The sequence below is a fragment of the Apis mellifera genome, linkage group LG12, assembly GCF_003254395.2.
Source record: "Apis mellifera strain DH4 linkage group LG12, Amel_HAv3.1, whole genome shotgun sequence".
Classification (NCBI taxonomy): Eukaryota; Metazoa; Arthropoda; class Insecta; order Hymenoptera; family Apidae; genus Apis; species Apis mellifera.
In genome coordinates this window covers 8,969,974-8,995,052 of record NC_037649.1, presented here as the reverse complement: position 1 = coordinate 8,995,052, position 25,079 = coordinate 8,969,974, and the positions used below count along the sequence as shown (strand labels likewise).

At 39.5% G+C, this 25,079-nt stretch overlaps 1 protein-coding gene across 1 annotated transcript in view; it reads left to right on the top strand.

Moving 5' to 3' along the window:
* The window catches only part of LOC726709, a 231,047-nt gene that overhangs the window by 86,236 nt on the left and 119,732 nt on the right, over positions 1–25,079 (top strand). Inside the window, 3 exon segments of the mRNA XM_026444488.1 lie at positions 4,197–4,360; positions 6,073–6,274; positions 12,649–13,031. Of these exon segments, the coding sequence (XP_026300273.1) occupies positions 4,197–4,360; positions 6,073–6,274; positions 12,649–13,031 (749 nt within the window).

Sequence of the window (25,079 nt, the reverse complement as noted above, 5' to 3'; positions counted from 1 at the left end):
GCGCGCCGTGTTTGGTCCTCCACGGGCTCGCGATTGACGGGTCGCTTCGAACATCGTGGTTTTCGAGTCTGTTTTCTTCCACGTGCCAGAATGCACGCTCCGTTCGACAGATCAGAGAGACACATCTCGTAACCGCACGAGGTTTCGAAGGTTTCGAAGGGGAAAGGGTTGGGGACGCGATTTACCGTTCAAGTAAGCCGCGCACAAAGGGTTGGGGAAGCACGCGTTTCAGGGATTAATTTCGTGTTCGATATTTGGGGGATCGGTGTTGGCTATTGGTTTTGTGTTGTCTTTTTTTTTTTTTTCGGGGAGGATTTTTGGCGGAGTTATTGCGGTCGAGGAGATTTGGAGGCTTTTTGTATTTGCTCTCGTTTACATCTTTCATGGATGACGCCAGATATTATTATTCTCCTTCGATTTAAAATTCGCGAATACATCCTTTCAATACCACATGAATTTAAAAAAAAAAGAGAGAGAGAAGTCAAAGGACGATAGGATAAAAAGAAAAATATAGAAAAATATTACAACGATAGACGATCTCTCGTAACGAGACATCGCCGAAGCGAGCCCAAGTTAAAAATAAAAGGAGGAGGAGGCGAAGCATTCGAGGCAGCGGCACACGTCCACCGGAATGGTCTCGGTGAAACGTCGAGCGAATCGACGTTAACCCGTCCAGGAATCGATTAGCCGCGTTGGTCGGCGGGTGCGAATATTTCGCATGCACGACGCACGGTGAAAAGCGCGACGGAATGAGCGAGTGTGCAGCGGCGTGGCGCGCGTATTCCGGATGGAATGTTCCGCGTGTATTACGTATTCGTAAACAGGCCTCGATCGAGGTATTGGGGATCGTGTACGCGACACCCACGGACCGGTGATTGCGTTATTGCGTAATTCCACCGCGTCTCGCGTCTCGATATATCCCCGCTCATTAGCGATCGTTCGCACTTTCCTACGCGTGACCCGCCTTTGGACGATTCTCCTATTCTCACTCGTGAGAAAAGGTCTGAGACCTGGCTAGCCTTCTCCTTACATTCGTCTGGCATTTTTAACGCGAATAGACGCAGTTCTCGGTAGCTTGGCGTACGGTGAAACTCCGTTTATCTGATTTTTTTTCCTTCCTTCTTTTTAATATCTAATTTCTTGCCGATCCAACGATCAATTAATAATCGAGTTTGTAAACTTGTACTTGGAAAAATTATTACACGACGAAAGTGATTATTTATTTGTTTTCGAAATATTCCAAAAAAAGAAATTAAATAATTATATGGCAAAATGTTATTCTTCGATTTATTAATTTTTTCGATCGAACGTTTTCAATATATCGAGTAAAAAAAAAAAAGATTCAACTTGACCTAAGATAATAAAAACGCGCATCTCGGAGATAAAATTTCGAAAACGACTTTGTTCGATCGTTCGCAATCGTTCGATTCGAATTCCGCGCGCGTCCACGGGTAACGAACTTTCAAGCAGCTTAAAATCGTAAACGAGCGGCGTATACGGATTCAATGCGTCCGTCAAGACAACGAGGTTAATCGCGAAAGGCTTTCACGCCGCTCGTTACCCGATCGCAAATTCGATACGAGCTACTTCCAATTGTTTTTATATCTTTATTCGATCCAATCGTCGCGCGCTACTTTTTCTTCGATTAGAAACTTCTCCGATATCTTAAAACGAAGAATATTAAAGACCGAGACAGCTCTACGATTATATAATTGTATATATATTCGATATATTCGACAGTGAAAAAAAAACGTATTTATACAGTTATTTACATCAGAAACTGACTTCTCTTCTCCCAGACAACGCAAATCGTACAATACGATTCTTTGTTTTTGAACTTGCGCGACAATTTAAGCCTGGAACATCGATAAAACCATAGAATCCCTCTTCTCTCATCGTATCGCGGTCACTCGTACCCCGTTTTCAAAGAAAAAAAAAGAGAAACCCCAATTGCTCCATCGTGGCGAGAGCACGAGCGGCCTTAAAGCGAGAAACAAGGCGAAAGGGAAAGAAAACGAGAGAGAGCGAGAGAGATGGAGAGAGTGTGGGCAGAGCAGGCTCATAGGCATGCAGAGGGTTACGTCGGGAGGCAGCCGACCGCTCTGTATACCGAATTCGAATCAATTGATTGGCTGTTGATTGGAAATTGAATTAGATCGGAATGTGCGTGTCTGCGTTGCGGTGGCGCGTCGTCGAAAGGGCAAAAGGGTGAGGGAAAGGGTGTGTAACAAGGGTGATCGGAGAGGGTTTGCCGGGAGGGGGGAGGAGGGCTGGCAAAGGGGGAGAAGAGGGGGCGAGTGGGTGGTTGGAAAAGAGGGGAACGGCCGCGGATCTGGTGCTGCTTCTGTGTTCGCCATGCGCCCGGAATATCAATGCCAGCCACTTTTCGTCGCGACCGCCGTCGGACGAAAGCGTTTCTCTTTCTCTCTCTCTCTCTCTCCCTTCTCCGTCGCGCGCGCTTCTCTCTCTTTTCTCGCAGAGGCGGAGAGACGGTGCGGATTCCTCACGCGCGTGAACCGCCGCTTTTCACGCGTCTGACCTCCTCGATAGCGTGCCCGGAATCGCGGCTGTATCCGTCGTTTGCTCGTGCACGGATTTGCATCGATTAGCGGGGGAGCCGCGAAGAATATCGATTCGATGCGAGTTTTACGATGGGAAGGAGGGATCGAGGGAAGGTTAGAGGAGAGAGAGTTTCGATTTCGAAGTTTTTCTCGAAAAGGAGGCGTGGAAAAATTACGTTCTTTTTTTTTGAAAGAGGGAGAGAAAGAAAGGAAAAAGATGCGATTCGTATCCACGAGATGAGAAGTTTTCTTTAAAGAATGTCGGGGATGAGATAAAGGGAATGGTAATGATAAATTACGTTGACCGTAACAAACGGAATATAAAATGCGACGTACGAAGCTAATCTCGACGTCAAATCGTATCAGTGACATCACGGTCTTTATGATTTCCCGTTGCAGTCGAGAAGATCCTTTGATTGATGGAGGGCGATGGAAATCTCGAACGAGAACAACGCGCCTTTTTATCCCTATCTGCTACCCTATATTTTGTCACTCGTGATACATTTTACTATATTTTATTTCGTGAAAAACATTTTCATTTTGTTAAAATTACTTCTTTTTAAATCTCCACTTATAAAAATTATAAAGTAGAATCAGACATTCTTATCCCTTTCTCTCGTCGAAACGAAATGTATCTTTCAAAATCAATTACTTTCTCGAAAAGTTAAAGAAAGAAAAAAAAAGGAAAAGAAATAAAAAAGAAAAAGAGAGTAGAAAATTCTGAAGAATCCGATTGGCGAGAATTCGAAAGGAGGAGATCAGCGCGGGACAGAAACGCAAGAAAAGGAAACAGTAGTAAAGTCCGTCGTTACGACGACAGAAATTACTCGATGGTACACGAAAGTGGAAAGTAAGGTGGAAAGGGATGTCGAGACGCGCGATGACCGCAAGGAGAGCAGGTTTACGATCTTCTCCCGAACCGTGGCTGCTCGTCACGCGAGAGAAATGACGCGGGGTGGTGGTGGAGTGGCGAGGAAGAAATAGAAGGGAGAGAGAGAGAAAGAGAGAGAGAGGGAGGGAGGGTGTGGACGAAGCGGAGGGGCTCTCGTTTTCGTTCTGTTACGGGCTGCGTCGTAAAGCTGGGTTTATTTATGCGGCCCTCGTCGGTCGCCTCCTGCAGTAGGACGAAGGAGAGACGTGACAACGTGACGTGGTTACTCCATCGTCTACCTTGCTCTCTTCCAACCCTTATAGTTCGGTTATGCTCTTCCTGATAAACTTACGTTTATTTCGCCCTTGATGCCGGACCGACTCTGCCTGACTGCTCTCGATATTCGTAAAAATGGAGTTCGTGATATACCTCCTCCGGACCTAGGTCACTTTTTCCTCTCGATACGAATTTTAACGCTTCTTTCTTTTTAAAATAATAATAAAAAAAATGTTATAAAATACGTTACTCGAATTCGATACACGCAATTATTGTTCGATAAAATTTTCTCCAAGAACGACAAAATTATACTTTCGTCGTGTCGTAAGTTGTACAGTTGTACTCGTGGTCTATTACCGTGGCCAAGTTTATACATCACCCGCAACCCCAAAGCGAGCCCCCCCAACGCCGTGCTCGCAAAGAGCGGGGCAATTCGTTTGAGTTAGCCGAAGAAGGTAACCACTAAAAATGTATATTTAATGCTCTAGGCCGAACTGGCAGCGTTGAGGGATCGCAAGGCGGCTATGCTGGCGTTGAACGTCTCGACGCACAGACTGATCACCGATCTAGGCAACTCCGCCTCGTTGATCTTCACTGCGCTCAAGGATGGTGTGGCGGATCTGTATCGCGTCTGGGACGAAACCTTTCAAAAGTGAGTAACGACATACGAAAACAATTCTTACGATTAGAATGTAAAAAGGATTGGACAATTAAGGACAATATATAACACAATTGTTCGAAACCTCTTGTCCCTTACAGTTTCTTTCGAGATAGGGTAGGAACGTTATCGAGTTTCGTGGAGCGCGTGGAATAGCTGGTTTAGGATCATTGACTGACCGTTCGCTGGCCGGTCGTGTGACGTTGGGCAAATATTATGAGAGGCAATGAAGCCTCGAAAGCAAACACAGCGGGAACCATGGACACCGTAGGCAACGAGGGCTCGAATCTTTGGGATTTCGACCCGTGTCACGGGATTACTAGTTTTAGCCGGGATCGCCAGTTTAATCTTGGACTGTTTCTAAATCGATCGCGTGCCCGAAGAAACGACTGTTGTTGCCATATAAAAAAGTAAATCATCGTAGATCAGATGGTCGCGCGAAAATTTTTATTAAATTTTAATCAATTCTCTCGGAGGAAAGAATAAATCGAATAGTCGATAATTCGAAAAGTTAAATATCTCAAGCGTATATTCGTCTCGAAAATTTCAATTGAAATGCATATTTATTTTGAAACATGTAGACGCATTATAAATATAGCGAGTGAAGCGAATCACGAACCTTGAAATTGATACGTGTTCGAAGCGAGAGGCACGTGGTGGTTGGCCACCACGCGCGTTTTAATTGCCGTATGAGCACTTGATTCCCCAGTCTGATAGGGGTTCTGACCCATGCAAAGGGGTTTACCAGTGACCCACTCGGCTTTTACAAAGGTCAATCCTATCCCTCGGACGCTCTCCCCAGGAATTTCTATTCTTTGCACGAGCGCACGCGACTCTTCTCTATAACGTACAAATCGGCCGGTGTTACGCTTCATTTTTCCAATATGGCCATTTTCTTCTCTATTTTGTCGCTTTTAAAATTTTAAACGAACGTTTAAATTTTTTCTCATTTTTATTCGCTTTTACTCCAACTATTCCTTCCTTTCTCTTTCTTTCTTTCTTTTTTTCTCTCTCGTCGAAGGAAGAGAGATTCTTTCGATCGCACGTCGATGTGGAAAACCATTTTTCTTGGTTTCATTGGATGGCGCGAGCCTAGGGCCACGAGGATCGACCTAAAGTGTTTCTTATTTGCCGATACCGTCATCGGGGAGATCCGCTAATAATTTGACGTCTTACTGTTTGCCAAGAGGCTTTCGCCCTCGTTCCACTTTTTATTGTGTTGACCCGTCTCGCGATTTTTCCATTCAATTTCGTGGCTCGCTTTCACCGATTCCGAGAACTCGAAATAATCCATGTTTGTGGAGCATCGAACGCATCGAGAAAACTAGGCTTCCTTTCGATAAATTATTAAATTCAGATCTATTTTATATTGATCGATTCATATACGCAATACTTTTTAGTGCAACATTTGTTTACTATTTATTTATAAATTATTTTCTTCGTATATTAATTTATTAAGATTTCGAATCCTCTCTTTTATCTGTTTCAACGATTCAATTCTATCATCTAGAAAGTAATTCATTTAACCATTTACGCGCTTTATCTGCCAATACTTTTCGAAATTCGTCATAGAAATCGTTAATTAGAATTCTATCTAACTCAAGATACACAAAAAATATTCTAGGCCACGAGTATCGTATACTTTAAGCAAATTCTATCCTCGATATCCCCACCCACGATAACCTTGGCTGAACCATATTTTGCAGAGGCAATCAACAATTGTGCGCTCTGCAAGCCGTCCAACAGTTTAGTATACGTTTGTCGGAGCTTCAGTGCGCTTTGCGGAGGGATAAAGACACGCTTGCAGTTTTGGACGTGGCCCTACAGGCGGGAGCCACTTCGGAGGTTGCATCGTCAGTTCGTCACGTCGCAAGGTTGTTGTCCGAGAAACAAGACATCAGTTGTCAGGTAAGATAATATTTTAAAAAATATGGATCCAAATTATTCGAGAGGAATAGATTTGGAAACGTTACTAGTTTTGAAGAATTAAAAAAAAAATTTTCTACCAAACTTGAAATTGAAAAATATTTTTTGCTCGATCGAATCGAATTAACTTCGCCTCGTCTTTTTCCCGCTCGCAGTGACCTTCTTCTTACTTTTATGGATACGACGAATCGTTCTTAGAAAACTTCCATTTTTAGAGTCCTATTCATTCGATAACGCGTCGAGGAAACGAGTCGAGGCCGATAATCGCGGAAAATGGTTGGACAATAAAATTTTTCAGTGCCGCGTTGAAGAGTAATTTCGCTAAAGCGGGCAATATATCGTAAAGTTTTTATTTCATCTGATTCTCGTTCATTACCAAAGAAAGTGTCATTATCAAATTCACTTTACTATTTTTTACGTTATTTCTCTTCTTTCTAATCCTTTATGAGATATAAGATAATCGCGTATAATCTTCGAGTTAAAATTCACGTTACGTTAAATGATCGTATCCATAGCACATGTACAAAAGGGCAAAGTTATCTCGTTGGATCGGTTAGAAAATCGCATTCCGTTGCACGTTACGATGGATAATATTGTTCGATTCCATTACCGTATGCACGTGTACGTATGTTACGTGTGACGATTAGAGGAGAAGACGGCTAAAAGAGAAGAATCGTGAGGGCCGACAAGGGCCGCTAAGTGCGCGCCGATCGATCGTTTTGCATCGTGATCCACGTCCTTCGCTTGGATAATGGTTATTCTCGGGTCCAACCTTCGGTCCTTTCTATCCTCCTCCTCCTCCTCTTCATTTTCTATCATGCCTATTATCGTTTCCACGAAACTCCACGAGCATCCTATTCTTCCATCCGTGTGATGGATGAAAATTGCTTCACATACGGATGAATTTTCATTTTTCGATCTTGAGATTGCGAATCGTCGTAAATTTATGATTTTTCTTTCTTTCTTTCTCGAAACTTGAAAGAAGAAGAAAAGGAAGGGGATACAGAATTGTTTCTGTAATGATTTTGACGAATCTTATCCGGTGTTAATAACCATCGACGATTGAAAGAACGAAATCGTTTAGGCGATATTCCCACGGTATCCTTGATTTTCAATCGGTTAGATAGCTGGCAGCAATTATTCAACGTCCTTGGACGGGGTAACGGTTCCCGTGGGCATCACTTGTGTGCATAAAACCATTTCCCCGCTTAGATTGGCTGAGAGCGGAAGAACTCTAGGGATATGGCTCTCCTAAGGAAGACGAGATTATAAGGCGAATCATGTTTATTGGCTCGTCTTTTGCTTCGCGCCAAACCTTCTTTCTCCTCCTCTCTGTTTTTTCTTTCTTTCCTTGTAGAGGTAAAATCCAACGACGAAGCCTCTTCTCTCGAAGGGATTGAAAAATTATGTTCGATAGGATACGAATTATTATCGTGCATCCAAAAAAATATATTTTTCTTTATTATCCTGATCCCAGAATTTTTCAAAAATTTTCTCGATATTTCATTACTATCGATTTTCCAAAAGATTGTTTTTCGAGATTAAAAATTGTATCCCTTCGATCCATATATACATTTGCATTCAGCGAAACAATTAAGCGTGCAAAGCGAACAACAAGAATCGAAGTTCAGGGGTCGAGTAATAAGGCGAGCAATCAGGCGGAGCCAGTTATTCTAATCGCGTAACGGGGAGGAGGGAAGGGAAAAAAAAATGAGAGACGTAGACGTGGAAATATCGCGGGGCGGGTGGCACGTTTCTCTGACAAGCGGAACACGGCCAGGCCAATCGGAAGTCGTGATAACAAACCTGCCACCTGCCTCACCTCGAGCTACTTTTCTCCTTAAGTCCATAAAAGCGTGGAAGCCAGTCGCGAGACCGAGATTTACTCTATATGCAAATGCAAGACGGATATGGGCGGAAATAGGGGGATGCGGTGGCGTTTAACCGAAACACGATATCGACAAGTGTCATCTGTCAAACGTACCCTCTAATCTGACCCCGTCTTGCCCCTCTTCCCGGCTCCTTCCTATCGCTATTTATATAGTCCTCCTCCTCCTCCTCCCCTTCTTCTTCGAAAATTTACGTTTATTAAGCGAGTTGTTTTTAAGTTTCTCCATATAGAACGAAATAGAAGAGGGTGACACGGAGGAATGGAGAGAAGCCTTGGCACGAGACATGGGGACCCCGATCCGGGGTCTACAACCACGGATTCCTATAACCAATAATTAGAATTATTTGTGTTTATCTTCTTTTCCACCGTTTCCCTATCAATTCGCTTCTTTTCTCTACTTTTCCGTTCGACCAAATTTTCATTAGACGAAGCAAACATCCGCCACCATCCACTAAACGAGAAAGCAACGCGAGTTTTAACCTTGGCAATTTCCAATTGTCCCCGCGCTTATTTCGCCTGTCGGGAAGACGTATGGGCCGCGACGCGATATTTTCACCCTAACAAAGCCAAGCTGCTCCTAGCAACCCCCCCGCGAAAGGTTAGCAGCGTTCTTGCAACCGTTTCTTCCGCCAGCCGTCTCCGTTTCCGTTCCGCGAGCATTCAAAGTCCCGTCAAGACGGAATAATCCGCTCGGTTTCGTCGATCTACGACACTCGTGGGGATAATTTCATGCACACCGTGTTACGTCTTTCTTTCTCCTATTATTTCCGACCCTTTACCGAGGAACAGCGGTACAAAGCGGCTCGCCTTCGTCTTTCTTTTTGAGAAAAAGTGATCGCTTCTTGGGAGGGGAAGGATAATGGAACAAGGAATTCCGATCGGAGCGATAAAATCAAATTGGGGATGATTCGAGATATGGAATACTTGTGTTTATTTCGATGGCGAAATTATTCGAAAAGATTAATCGCAATCTTTATAATCAATTTTTATCTCTATTTTCCTTTCGAATCTACCTAGGGCACAAATATCCCATCCTCTCGAACACGATTTCAATCCCTCCCTTTCCCCTGCTATTTATTTTAAACCAACGACATCGAATAGAAAAAAAGGAAAACCTTTGGAAAATTCCTTTTCCAAGAAAACACCACTCACGATACATTATTTAATCCTCGATCGAGAATCGAACCCGCATTGTTTTTAACCACGATCGAGACAAAAACATTAAATTCCCGTTGGCCGAGACCGAGAGAAATCCATAAATTTTGATAGGCATTAAATAAAATATTAGCGAATAGGAGGCGGGCGGGTAGGAGGGAGGGAGGGGGAGAGGGACGAGTTTTAGGATAGCGTGCGAGTTGGGAAGCTGTGTGTCTCGGCTACCTCGGGAGCTCCCTGGGGAGCTCGGATCGTTAATCGGCCGAACGATTCCCTTTCGCCTCACGTACGGGAATGGGCCGTGGAATCAGCGTAAAAATACAAATTTAATATCGCTGCCGGTGAACGGTGGTCGACCGACCAGTTGTAGCCGGCGGATATACCGGTGTCGACGAGCACCCACTTTCTACGTGGGCTAGAAGAGATTAAGAGGCTCGGCTTGGTTGATTAGCACTTCCGGTCAAGGAGCACGATGAACGCTACCGCTTCAACTGGTTGTTTGCCTAATGATCTTTGTGGAAATTGATCGTTATCGCATTTAACCACCCTATCGAAACCGTTTACGCGAAATCAATTCGATTGCAAAATTCTAAATTTCGAGAATAAGTAAATTAAGTATATAAATCATCGTGTAAATTACGATGATCTTTTTTTTTTTTTTTAAGAGCCGAATACGTTGGAGAGGGAAAAAAATCGAGAGTTGCTGTTTATCATAAAATTTCCATCGTCTGTATAAAGTAGAAGCGGAGTTCGTTTAAAGAGGAGAAGTTAAAGGCTGGAGGATCGTGGAGGAGAGGTAACCGGAAATTTATGTAACGCGATATCTCAAATTAACAGGAGACAGGAAAAATTGCTCGGCTCGTTACACGGCCCAATTATCCCGGTAATACCTAGTTTTACTTTTCACGTGCAATAACTCAGACTCGCTTTTTAACCGCGTGAACCTTCCACGTACGTAGGTTCACCTCCTAACGTTACGTCCGAACGATTTTATCGCGCGTCTCTCTCTCTTTCCCTCCTTGATCCACTTGCCCTTTAGATCGTTACATTAGTTTCATTCCCCGTCGCCAAGTCCTAATTATAAGCCGTGATCGAATTAGATGGGTCTAATTATAAGATCGAATAGAAACAATTCGTAAGCTCGACGGACAGCTCGATACACAGCTGTGATGCCAGTTTATACATTCTGTGCTATATATCAAAATGAAATATCGAACCTAACCTCGTTCACGAGAAAACGCAAAAATAATTAATCGTTTGAACGTTTCACGATATTTATCGTAAATTTGATCCTCGAAATAACGTACGAAATTATTTATCGATGCTTTCACTTTTACACAATTTTTTTTTTTACTATTAAGAATATTCTCTGATATTCTCTTCCAACAAATCTTATTACTTAATAATTCTAATTTAAATAAAACAGAGATATCACAAGATAAAAACTCTGCATACGATCACGATTCGCAACACGATTCGAGAAAAGATTGCAGCAGAGGCAGAGGTCATCAAGTATCCCCGAGAAGGACTCGAATGCCCGTCACCTACTCGAAGCAAACTCCATCGATGTCTGGAAACGAAATCGAACCGTTTCCATCCGTACCACCTCCCACTTCCAAAAAAAAAAAAAAAAAAAAAAAAAAAAAGAAACGTTCGACCTAACCCTCCATCCGCCACGATGACACGCGATATATTCCAAGGTTAGTCGTGCCAGAATCAGAGAAAGAGAGAGAGAGAGAGAGGGAGGGAGATGAGGGTGATATGGCCCTGTTACCGGGCCGCCCTACTAGACCGGAAATAAGGAATTCTCGCAGTTTTCTTCTACGTGATTGGTCCTTCGGGCAACGTGGATTCCGACTTCGAGACTCACTTCGTACCTACTATCCGTTATACAAGAGTATACCGACTTATATATAGGTTAGGTTGAAGGTTGCTACTTGGTATGCGGATCGCGCTTTTCATTACCGGAGCCTCCCTCCCTCCCTCCCTCCCCGTTCCCTCGTCGCTGCAACAGCCTAAACCAACCCTCTCTTTCACCCACCCCCTCTGCTCCTCGCCTCTTCCACCCCTTCCTCTCCTCTCCCCTTCTTGCTCTCGTGTCTTCATCCTTGTTTCGCAATCCTCCGCACCCTATTTTTCTCTCTTCTTCTTCTTCTTCTTCTTTCTTTCTTTTTCTTTTTTTTTTTGAACGTTATTACCATTGACTCCGTTCGATATCAATGTTTCGTGTCGTGGGAATAATACTTTTATTTCTTTCTTTCGTTGTCTGTTCTTTCTTCGTTGGATTCGTTTGTAAGATACGTGTCGAGATTGATAGGGGTTGTCAATAGCGTTGCAAAGAACGTCGGGTTTGTAAGAAATTTTTTACTGTAAAGAAAGAAAATATCGTTTTTATTTTTTCTTCTGTCGAAGAAGTCAAAGTCGGTTCCAAAGTTAAGAGGAATCACAAAGTTAAGAACATTTAAGTAACCCACGTCTCTTCTAGGATTTATCGATTCCAAGTCAAAAACACGTGATATGTAACAACTCTAATAAATCGTTCACCTCGACCCAAATACATATATCTCTCCCATTGACGAAAGTATCGAAAATTTTTATCGAACATTCGTATCAAATATATATATACACATTGATTTTCATCTTAAAATTTCAGAGAGAAACAGTGACGATATGCGTCTCTCTCAGTCTGCTTCCTTTCTTTCGCTCACCCCCTTCGATCTCTGCCCCTTCTTCCTTCGTATATAATCGTCTTATATGCCTTCCGGTTGCCCGCCGGCAATAACCAACACTGGATTATGCAATATTCGATATCGTATTCTCTGAGGGTATATTTATACCTATCAGCGTCCCGTGATCTAATCAGTGGCACGGTTTAAGCACATCCTTTCGTGATTTTCTCTCCGATCGATCGCGGAACGAAAGATAATTTGTGCTACTCCTTCGATCCCGTTCCAATTTTAATTCGAATTAACCAAAAATTTTAGATTAAATTGGTTAATAAACGAACGAGTATGTTTTCAATCAATTTCTGAAAAAATTGTAATTTTATTTTAAATCAGTACGATTAATTATTGTTCTTCATCATCAACCTCGATCATTTCACTTAATAAAACAAATTATTCGCATAATTCGCTACCTTGAACAAAATTTTCCCCTATCTTCATCCTACTTTTACACGCACGTTTATTTCTCGAGTGTGATATAACGTAATTACATAATCCTGGCAACAAAAGCAGCATCCTCGAAAGAGAAATAGAGCACTAGAGAGGAGAAGCGAAATGAAAGGCGGACGCCGCCTTTTTGTTTTCAGAACGGGACGGTGGTGTTGAAAGACTCGAGCACGGAGGAAGTGGGCAGCGGCGTGTCGGGGAAATTCGGCGACTCGTCGCCGATCAGTCTGACCGAAGGTGGCTCGCTGTCCGACAGCGGGATCTCCGACAGCGGAAGCGAGCAAGAGTTGAGCGAGCGGGAGAGAAGATTGGCCGCCCTTCGCCGATTGACGCGCAGCTTGGAGAGTCAGCTGGCGCCCGGAAGCGAGGCCCTGGTCGAGCTCCTGAAACGTGTCGAGGACGCGGAAACGGAACTAAGGGATCTTCAGAAGCAGTGCAGAGAATTGATCGTGCGCACGGCGGCCAGTGTCGAGGCGAGAGCTGCCAAGAGGACGAGCAGCAACCAGGTTCATCATTTCGTCGAGTGAGTACCCTTTTTCTTTTTTTTTTTCTTTTTTTTTTTTTTTTTAATTCGTGTGGATAGTCGTTTAGAGGTGTTTCGAGATCTGAGGTGATCTTGGTTATGATATCGATATTTAGTAGAAGTAAAAAGAGAAAGAGAGTTAGAATTTTTGAATAAATTTAGATTTTTATATACGATGATGCGTGAATTGTGAATTTCGATGTATTTCGAAACGAGAAAGTACTTTAACGGGGTAAACGTACGGAGATGTGTTCTTTTTCTTTTCTTTTTTTTTTCTTTTTTTTTAATTTATTCAGACGTTTCAAGACTTTCGAGGGAATAAAGAACGATTTTCTCGGCGCACATTTCATTTGCATAACGTCAAAATGAGCGGCAAAGAATGAAGGCGTCTATTTAGACGCGGGGACAAGAACTTGCTCGTTCATAGTTCTACTCCCATAACTGCGTCCACTCATTTGAATATAAGAAGTTAGATGTGAATGAACGCTTCTTCTCTGCCCTCTCGAAACCTCGTTGAAGAACATTTTGCTAAAATATTTGAATGGATGTTACTAAATTTGGCTCAATATACATATTAAATCCAAATTTTTCTTTCAAATTTATAAAATATCTAATTTTTTTTTTTTTAATAATTGGAATTTTTCAAATTCGATTTTCGTGGATAAGGGATGAGAAAATAAAAATCGGAAAGAGAGAGAGAAAGTTAAAAACGAAACTTCTCCTTTTAACTTTCTTCCCCTAATTCGTTTCGTGACCCGTTTCAATCGCAATTACTCCGAATTCCCATCATCGGCCACCTTATTTAACTTTGTTTGAAGAACGCTTTTTTATAGTCGCATTTAATCACTGCACAGTGGCAAAGGTAATAGGTTTAGTTTTCGTGAGCATAGAATGTCGGGCATATTGCATCATAAAAAAAGTTGTAAAAGATCCCTTTCTCCAGTCGACCCGTATTTTTCCGTCCTTTCCCCCCCCTCTGTTTCGATTCTAGAAACGTCTTTGCTTCCATTATTTTCCATTCCTTTTACTTTAAACGTCGATACCGTTTTATTCGCTTCGAAAATCAAGCTTCGAAAAAAAGAACCAAGATTCTTTTAATTTTTCGATTTATTAAAGTGAAAAATTATATTGCATCGTTGTTACAAAATGTGAGGAAAGTTACATCGAAAGTCACTAAACGACAAAAGTTTTACAGAGATGTATATCCGATTTGATTTACCCGAGAACTTATATTTTACTTGTTCTGTCCTGTTCTCACTTTCCCTCGTGGGACGCTGTAAATTAATTTGCTTGATTACAGGGACATCTTGAAGTCTCGTAGCTATCCGAACTTCCTCCTTACTTCCTGCTTTAAAATTAATTTAATCTCGGAATACGGAAACTAATCCGACTATCGTACAACCAACTCTATTTCCCAATTCCCCGCATGTGTAACCATTTTCATAACGATGAAATAACCTCCGAGGAAAACTCTCTTTTCAAACTCTTTCATTTCCAAACTTTTCAATTGCCCACAAACAATTTCATCCAAAAACTCCAATCATTATAATCCATCCAACGATCAACTATTATCAAATCCTCGAAGCCATCTTTCCTTCTCCCAACGAAAATCAAAATGTGTAACATTCGTCGATGCAAAGATATATAAAAAAAAAAAGAAAAAAAAAACTCGATCTTCCTTGTGTGCAGCAAGCGCAAGAAGGCCAGTGTCGCGGTGATGTCGAAGGAGGGTACGGAGCGTGTCGCTGCGATCGCGGCGAAAAGTGGCGCCACGGACGGCGGGGACCCAGACCACGATCCGGGCCTTTCCCACAGTTGGATCTCGCGTATTCTGAGAGCTGCGCTGCCCTTCCAACTGGCCCTGGTCGCCCTCTTCTACGCGGCCAGCCTCCTCGAGCCCCATTGCTGCGAGGCGACCAACACTTTGAACCTCTCGCTCACCCCTCAACTGCGCTACGTAAGGGGGCCACCACCTGTCTGAACGCCGCGACGCCCGATCGTTTCTTGGATTAGCCTTTGACGCGGCGCCCGCGCTCCATGGGATCTCCACGGAATACATCGTTCCGATCATCGTAGAAACCTCCTCAGTCACCGAGCACAACTTGCTCCCCCCAATTACGTTTCGGTCATCGCGTTTTCGAGTCGACATGGGTCGTCATAGAGTGCGTCGTATTTGAGAAAGAGAGAGAGAGCGCATAATTTTTGGAAAATTCGCGGTACATTCGAGCAATCGAGTAAGCTCTGTCAACGAGCTTGGGAGAATTGATCTAGAATCGCGAGAATTCATTGGGGATCGATTGGTAAAAAGAAGGGATGAAGATGCGAGATATATTTGTTAGATATCTCGAATATATTTTTAATATTTGTGTTCATACTTTTTTCTTTTTTTTTTAAAGATGAAACTTAGATAGACTTGTTTTTTCAAATAAAAAGAATCGTTGGCACACTCGATTCTCGATCTCACTGCGCTTTTCCTTCATTTTATAATACTGCATATATCCTTTTGTACTGCCATAATTGTTTCGAGTGTTCAATTTTCGAGTCAATTAATAATACGGAAGCTCAAACTTAAGAAACTATAATTTCGTCCGTATACAAAACAATGTTTCAAGTTTCTTTCAGAGATGCAACGAATTGCGCTCAATTGCGGGAAAAATCTGCGCTCGTTTGAAATTGTGATATAAATTGAAGAAAAAAAAAAAAAAAAAAAGTAAGTAGAATAAACGTATGTAATCAGTGACTGAGGTAATGACAATGAGCGTTAGGTTAAAAAAGGAAAAAGGAAAAAAATAACGATGAATAAGGAAGAATTCTTTTTTTTATACGAATTTTTAGCAAGATAAAATATTTAAAAATCGTTTAGGGATCGTGTATGAGAGGTAAGTATATAGTTTCGTATACCTGCTCTTAAGCCAAGTGCGAAATCGAGAATGAATGAGAGTTAAAGAGCCACGCAGACAATCTTCGAACCGTCGAATGTAAACACGAATTGAAAAGCCTCTTAGCATAATTTGCAAATTCTAGAAGAAAGAAAAACGAAGAAAATCGAGATAAATATAAATATAAACGAGATATATATATGTATAAATATGAACGATTCAGAGAGATAAGGTTGACAGATATTTATAAAAGGAAAAACTTTATCTTCTTATTTTCACAGAATTTGCAACACAGTCAATTATTGATGACGACGAACGAAATGAATTTTTTAAACTCGCATAATCGAGTACGAGGTTTTTTTTAAAAAAAAACTGACCAGTGAGTCGGTGGCGCTTTTTGTTATATAGTATAAATATTTATTTATATATATATATATATGTTGCAAATTATATATATACACGTATACATATTATTGTTTGTAATTTAATGTCGATCGAGAGAGAAGATATTTTATAGCGTTGTAGGATTGAAAAAAACGAAGAGGAAGCAACGTTCTCTTGTACGAACGCTTCCATAGGATGACTGTCATGCATGTTAAATGACAGTAATATCATCGTTTTATTGTTTTCAACAATTTTTGTTTTTTTTTTTTTTTCTTTTTAGTTTGTTTTTATATATAGAGGATGACTGCTTTCAAGAGGAGAGCAGTTATGGTAGCATTTGACTGACGATCGAATGCTACCGTGGAGAAACTTCCTTTGCTAAAATTCTCGAAAGCGAATCATAATTAATAATTAATACTTGCATAATATAGAGAAACGAAGGTAAAGAAGAGGAAAGAGAATTTCTCTTTAAAGATTTCAAATCTGTTTATCAATGAAACAGAGTATCAGTAATAATACTACTACTACTACTAATAATAATAATAATAGAATAAGTTGATATTCGAATTTACTCAGAATTATAGCAAACGAATTTTCTTCTAAACGTGTTATTATCTTCGGATTCTCTTTTTGATCGTTCTAATATATATAAAAAAAAAAAAAAAAAAGAAATAGAAGGCCTAAAGTGTCTTCGATTCTACTCGAAGAAATTGAATCGACAAAAAGAGATCTGAGCTGTTATAAACAGGAATTCTGATGAAACTAATCGGATCCTGTGATAATTTCAGCGATACGAGCAGTTACCAGATGGTGACTGACGTGAAATATTAAATTATCTTGCTTCTACAAACAACATCCCATATATATATATATCGAAGAACGAGATATATTATATCTTCTTCGAAGTTCCATACAACTTGGCGGTTCTATCCGCAAATTTTCATCGATCGATCATCGATCGACACACCCACGAAAATTCACGAGGGTATCGAATAATAATCGAATCTCATGGCAGATGAGTTTGATTTAAAAAAAAAAAAACAAACAAACCTTATCCACTGATCGTGGACGAAGAAAAATACGTTGAAAGGGTTGAAAAGAAATAAAAATAAGCCCTTAAATAACACGATTCGCTTGATGATGCGATCGTGCAGTTGAAATCTGGAGCAAAAATGATGCATGCTCATAGATAAATGGAAAGAAGAATGGAATCGTGAGAGACAATGATGATGAAAAATGAAAACGTGTGAAAATATACGTGTGATATATAACGAAGATGAATAATCCTCAAGATGGAGGATGACTTTAAGAAAGAACGTACTGATAAATATAAATACAATGGCAAATGGGATTTTAGGAATGATGTTGCTTCTTCAATTGAGAGCATATTGGATTTAATAAAGTGATTTACTCGATTCTAACGAAATGATAACAGAGTATGATTAAGGGGAAACAGGAAATAGGTGGGGTTTTATATTAATATATGCTTTTAATTGTCGCTTAAAGGATTTTTTTTTTTTTTTTTTTTTACTTGTGCGATGAATAGATCGTTACTAATGGTACTAAAATTAGAAAGACGTTTTAGTGGCGTTTCTTTGCGCGATGTTTCATTTTAATCGATAGTATGGAAGGGAATAAATGCAAATAAACGACGATGATCAAAGAATGTGCACTTTTCGATTTTCAACGTAGTGTAACGTAGGATATTAAAACTCGATCCACGTTCAATCAATTCTGTGCGATTGAAAATGAAACATCGGGTTGTATAAAAATTTGTACCCAAGGTTTTTATATTATTATCATTGATACATTGCAGAATATTAAAAGCTGTGATTATCTCGATGGTTTTCCAAGCGAATTGATCTTCGATAAGAGGTGGTAGTAAGATTACAGTTTTCGTCGCGCAATCTTCAATTTCGGTTTCGATCCGAAAACTTGTGCGTGACGGGGAGTAATAGATAGCGAAAAAGATAATTTTAGGGAGAAAAGAAAAGGAAAGAAAAAAAAAGAATTCGAATTTTATTTTTATACATCGTATTAGGGATAATTATTATTTGATAATAACGGGGGAAATATTTCACAAGAATTTTTCACGCGATAGAAATTTAGACGGCAATTTTTTACAATTTTGTACACAATTTACAATTAACGAACAATTGCAACGATCCGTTTTTTTCACCGACTGAATATATTTCGAGCTCAAAGAGAATATTTTCTGCATTTTTATCTTTTCTACGCAGTTTTTTTTTTCCAAAAGCACAGTTTTTACATTTCATTCAATGATTAAAACTCGTAGATTATAATCGAATAAAAAAAGAAAAAAAAAACGCAATTTTCAATGTAAATAGCGCGTGTATAAAAATGAAAAGGATATCGCACTTTAAAATCGAGCGATACTTTTTTTCTATAAAATTGAAAAAAAAAAATATATACATGTATATATGATGATTATTGAGTTTCATGGAGAAAAACGAAATTATATTTTGTGAGATATTTTGTAAAGGGGGAAGGGATCGTAGGCTATAGACAGTCTCAATTTCAGCTTGGTTAGAATTATATATAAAATACGAATTAATCTTGTGCTTCGATGTGGATCGTGGCGGTCGTTTGTTCGATTTTCCAACAGGCGATGCAATAAAAAATCAAATATAATAATCAATTAATTATAATCAATCCTGTGTATAAATTTTTTTAATCTTAAAAGGAAAAAACGCGTTGCTGGTTGGAAAAGTCGGAGCGACGACTTTTAAAAAAAAAAAAAAAAAAAAAGAAAGAAACATAATGAACTAGAGGATAGAATTCAGAATAGAATAGAATTCGTAAATTTTCAGAGAGGAAAAATTCTGCAGTCGACGCTTACCACATAAACGTGCACGCGTTTATAAACGAGTGTGTTGACGGGTTAGTGGCAGTTTTGTCAAGATGATTTTTTCGTGTAGAGAATCTAGCGAAGCGAGGGAGAAGATACAAGACGCAGATAGAAAGGAGATTGTTCCTTTTCAAGGAACAAGTTTGCAAATCTCTCGCGGATTTAGATTTTTTTTTTTTTTTTCCATCACGCGGCTAACAAGAACTGGCGAGGCGTTCTCAAATGTCCTCCGCGTTCGAGTTTGAGCGGAAGTGATGAGGATATAGGAGCGTGGGGATTAGAATTCGAAGTAGAATTCGTAAGCATGCTACGTTATAAGATAAAGGGGTGTGTATTTTAATAAGAGAGGAAAGGGAGAAAAGGAAGACGATGGAGTCGAAGTGGATCGAGGTATAATTCTTCCAATGTTTCAAGGGATGTACCATAAGAGAAGATCCACGAGATGCAAAGAGATATCTTACAATTGGTAAGAAGGAAAGAAATAGAAAGAGAAGGAATAGAAATAGAAAGAGAAGGAATAGAAATAGAAAGAATAAAGGAAAAATAAAGGAAAAGATGAAAGAAGGGGATGAAAGGATGGGGATCGAGGTACAATTTTTCCAATGTTTCGAGGAATGTACCATAAGGGACTCAATATATATAAAAAAAAAGATATTTTAATAAGAAGGAAACGAGAGGAAGGAGAGGAGAGAGGAAGATTTGCAGTGGATCAAGTTATAGTTCTTCCAGAGGAATGTCCTATATACGATCCACAGGATTCGAAACGCTGTACTTACGTGTCCATAACGACAAATGGTGACGACGCACGTGTACACAAAGACAATGGCAATTATCCATTCAAACACACACGTATACATACACACAAACACTCACACACATACAAACGCATATATACACACTCAGAGATAGAGCTTAACAAGAGCAGATTGTATTCTTTGCATACCTGATTTTTTATTAAACAGATTTCCCCCCCGTGGAATCGGGTGAAACTTTTCATTGAGATCTGCGAGATAACGACACCCCGAGGGGTAGTTTTATGTCGAAGAGAAAAGTTTAAGAGGCGACAACAGAACAATTTTCGTCGGTCGAGAAATGTAATTCGTCACAATTCTTGAGAATTAATTGCTTTGGATGGTTCATTTTAAATTTATAGGAAAATTCATATTTTAAATACTTCGATCCAGAGGACACTTTTCAATGAGAATTATTTCGGAATATCGATTTTCAAATTTGAAACACAATTTTATAGAAATAATTAAAAAAAAAAAAAAAAAGAAAAGAAATTATAGCAATAAATAAGATGAAAATCGATCTGCTTTCGCGATCATAGTGCTAGTGCATTATCACGCACTTTATTACAGGATCCGTCTCATATTGTACTATTTAAAAAAAAAATTGAATATCTCTCTTTTTTTTTTAATATTACATCGTGAGACGTTCCACGATTTCAAGTCCTTGTTCGTCGAATTTACGTTTTACATTCAACGTCGAGATTATTTCGTCGAAGAATGAAAAAAAAAAGAAAAAAAAGAAAAACTGGACTCGACGAACACGAGGCCTGCCTCACATCTGCCTATTTTATCTATGATAATGTGTATAAAGTACCTGAGAAATCAAAATATTACTTATATATATATATATAATAAATACGTAATACGAGAAGAATTCTCCTTCTCCTCCATTTCATTCGCATTATCACTACACCAGTTCACAAAAAGGGAAAAAAAGGAGAAAAAAAAAAAGAAAAAAAAAAGATATGAACAAAAATGATCGTGTCGTGCTTTGTACAGCTTGATTTGTCGCGAAATGTATTCACCTTTGCGTTGCTGTAGCGGCTACTTAGATTATACGTTGCATGCGGTTTTACTTTTAAAATTATGAATATAGGGCAATACGTGAAAATATTGCTATATATTGGGGATAAAAATTTAAAAAAAAAAAAAAATTAATTACATTTAATTGCAGAATCGAATTCACGATTCATCTGCAAATTGTATTATGATAATTACAGCGGTCCGCAGTTTCTGTTTTTTATTATTCTGTTTTTTATCGTACTCGAAATTTTTTATTCGAAAATGGACGATATATTTTATTTTTTTTTTTAGGAAAATTTTTCTTCTTATTGGATTATATTTTAATCATGATGATGGAAAATTTGAAAAAAAAAAAAAAAGAGAAACAGCGGGCTATTTTGCGGCAAAGTTATCGAATACTTTCGAGAGTACGATGCCTGTTTGTATTGCGTCTTAAAAAATACAAACACATTAAACCTCCATGAACCGTATTTTTTTTTTATAAATATATATAATATATATATATTTATATTAGTATTATAAATCAGTATGATTTTTATTTTCTGTCCAATATTAAGTATTCTTTTACATTTCTTTTTAAAATGAATATTTTATCGATCTTTTACAATATTATGTCACAAACAACGATTTAGTTCATGGAGGATTGAACTTTTGTATTGATTAATTTTGTAAGATTTTATTTTGAATTTCTCGAACGCGCGTAATTCAAATACCGCGTAATTCCTTATGTTAATTTAAATTTGGCGCCGTAATGTTAGGCATAAAGTGCATGGCCATAATCATTCGATCAATATTTTATTCCACTTTTTAATATTCTTTTTTTTTTTCAAAAAAAGAAAGGATAAAATTATCGATTTTCTGAAGATTAATTTCTGTAAATTTTGTCGATTACAGCGCCGAATCGATTTATTATTTAGCCATAAGAAAACACGTTCGTTAAAACAACAGTATTTTTTTTTTCTTTTTATTTTATTCTTCAGTAATATAATATGTTTTTGATTTTTAAAATTACACGAATAAAATTTCGATAATATCTATATCGAATTTTAATTTCAATTTTGAAATTTTATCGAACAAACGTGTTTTTTTAAATGGTATTATTGTTTCTTATTCCTTTTTTTTTTTGCTAGATATACGTATCGTTAATTTTATTTGCTCAGATTTGTGCGATTTTGCCATTCAAACCATACACGCCCCCTCATTTCAAATGTACACCCCATTCATACGAAAATTTCACGTCATTCAATATCATTATTCACACGCGTCATGTTGCGTTTATAACATGTTATAATACTTATATCCGAACAATATCAATATTTTCTACGATTACGGAGTATTCTAGTGTATTTTGGCACCATGGAGAAATAAATTACAGTTTTGGACGATATCGTATATTCACTCGACCATATATTCCAATCCTATTTCAACGCCCTATACTTTTCAATCTCTCTCCAATTCGTGAAAGCAACAAAAATTCAAAGGATTCAATAATATTTCCAACATTTCCCGCAAAATTCTTCTTCCATCTTATATGATATTTTCAACTTTTTTAAAATTTCAAAGTTTCTTCAATACGCAAGAAGAAATAAAAAATTCAAAGAATTTCGCTCATTTTTATATAATATTTCATCAATCCCCTAAAATTCAAAACTTTTCAATAGCATTAAAAAATCGAACGAAAGAAAATCCTTTAAATCTTTAAATCTATCTTGAAAAAAGAAAGAGAAAAAAAGGGAGGGGGGAGAAAATTCGAAAAAAGACTCTCTTCCGTTAAAAGAATCGGCGGAATCGCGATAGAATATTTCGAAACGGGCGATGCACGTGTGCGCAGTGGTAAAAGTAACGGTGGAGAAAGCGCAATGCTAAGTGTATCCGCAATAATGATCCGCTGGCGATTGATACAGAGGTAGAGGATGATTGCGGTGTACCCGGGGCCGATTGTTGGCGGCGTTAGTGAAGTCGGTACCAAGGTAGGGATATTAGAGGTTAAAGGGCGCGGCCGCTATGTTATTACGACTCACACCTGTACCCACCAGGTAGGCAACCACGGCCCAAACTTTTCTCCGGGAATCTACCTTTAATGGTTCCAGGATATCGTAAGTCGTAGCTGTAAATAAATTATTGCTGCGACCGCGGCGGTCTTTAATCGGACGTGCATAGATATGCCCTTTAATCATGGCGACGAGTAACGCCGTTTGCAATTTCGGAACGGGATTACGGCATTAAACCGTTTCTACGAGTCAAATACGATTCCTCGCGGAATATCGATTCGGAAGAGGAACGTGTCGGATTATCGATTCGATAGATTCTTTAACCGATAATCTGTGAACTCTATCGAAGGGAGACTAAAATTTGGGACGATAACAAGTGTTTTCAAGTTCTCGTGATCACTGTTGCAAAAATCTAACAGAATATTGCTCTGGTATTTCTATATTATTCTGCTTTTTCCCTTAACACGTTCTTATCGGAGAACTCTATCGAAGAGAGGCTAAAATTTGGAACAATAACAAGTGTTCTCAAGTTCTCGTGATCTGTTGCAAAAATCTAACAGAATATTGCTCTCCTGGTATTTCTATTTTATTCTACTTTTTACCTTAACACGTTCTTATTGGAGAGAAAAATTAGGAAACTTGAAAAGGACTTTCTTAAGTTATCGTTAGAAGTGAAACGTTTTAATTAAAGGGAGCGGTATCCGCCTCGAAAGGGTTAAACTTCTAAAACGTTCGTATTTGAAAAACGTACTCACCCCCTAGATGCGGAGCGTTTACAGCTAAGTTTACAGTTGACGTCTCTAATTCGTAATTTACGAGTTGGCAGCGGGTGTCAAGGTGAGAGCGGCGCGGGTTTAACAGGAGGCAAATGAGCGGAGACAAGAAGTATTATTTTTTACGGGGGACGACGAGCCCTCGAGCGAGGAAATGGCCTGTGTCGCGTTCCTCTATGACTCTTACGGGCTTCTTTTTCTCCCCGTCGTCCCCTTCTCGCCTTTCCTTCCTCCTCTCGCCGCCCAAAAGGGTTGAGAGGCTGGCCGAGCTGTAAATTACCAAGAGGGCATTTTGATTAAATTTTTTATTGTAGCAGCCTGGTTACAACCCGAGGGCCCCTCACGCGGACCGTCGGCCGATCCAACCCTCCCCTGCTTTTATTTTCCATTCGCGTACCTGAATCTCTGATTAGAAGTAATAATTCGAGCGCGGATCGTGAAAATGAAAAGCTGCCGGCTGAAAGAAAAAAAAGGGGATGAGAACGTTCGAGAACGATGAAAATTTTCGCGAAATTAGAAATTAAGGAAAAACGGGTAAAGAAAGGGCGTGTTTGTTATTTTAACGATTAAATAAATTGGTCGATAGGCGAAATATAGTTACGATAAAAGCACGGGTATATATAAAGTTTGAATAATTCTCGAAGAGATAACTCGATTCCACTCACGATCCTGTTAAGGATCAAACGAATTGTCAAGACTGTCGAAGAAACGATATATTTCTGACACTTTGGGGTAGCAGGATAGAATTATGAGGACGTGCCTTGCCTCACATATTTTATACATTATTCCCCTACGCGTCCAAACGCTACAATATTTATTTCACCCTGTTGTGAATTGCACGTGTTAAACCGCCGAGCTAATAAAAAACCCGAGTAATTCCTTTCCTTTCAAGAAAATAGGAAATTTCTCATCCTCGAAGTCCTTGCTCGATCAACTCTCTGATCGATCGGAATATTCAATCCTTGATACGAGAAACGAAGATGATAAAGGCCAGAGCTCGTCCGTAGTTGATAACAGAAATTCCACGGCACATCCCTCGGTCGTTTGCGAAATGTCCATCGAGGGATGGCCGCGGGGGTGAATCGGCTCAACAAGTGTTACGTCAGAACGGGCTTGCGTCTACGGTTCGGTCGATTCGCGAGGGTGTCGACGTGCCTCCTCGTTCCGCGCCTCGTAATCGGAGGCGGTACCTCGCGGATTTTACCTCACCCTCCCCCTTCTCGCGATGCATCTCTTCGTCTGATTTCAAGTAGCATCGGGAATAAAAGGAGCTGATTTTTAATATACGTTGCATTTCGAGTAATGAATTATATGAAACATTTAATAGAAGATAAATTG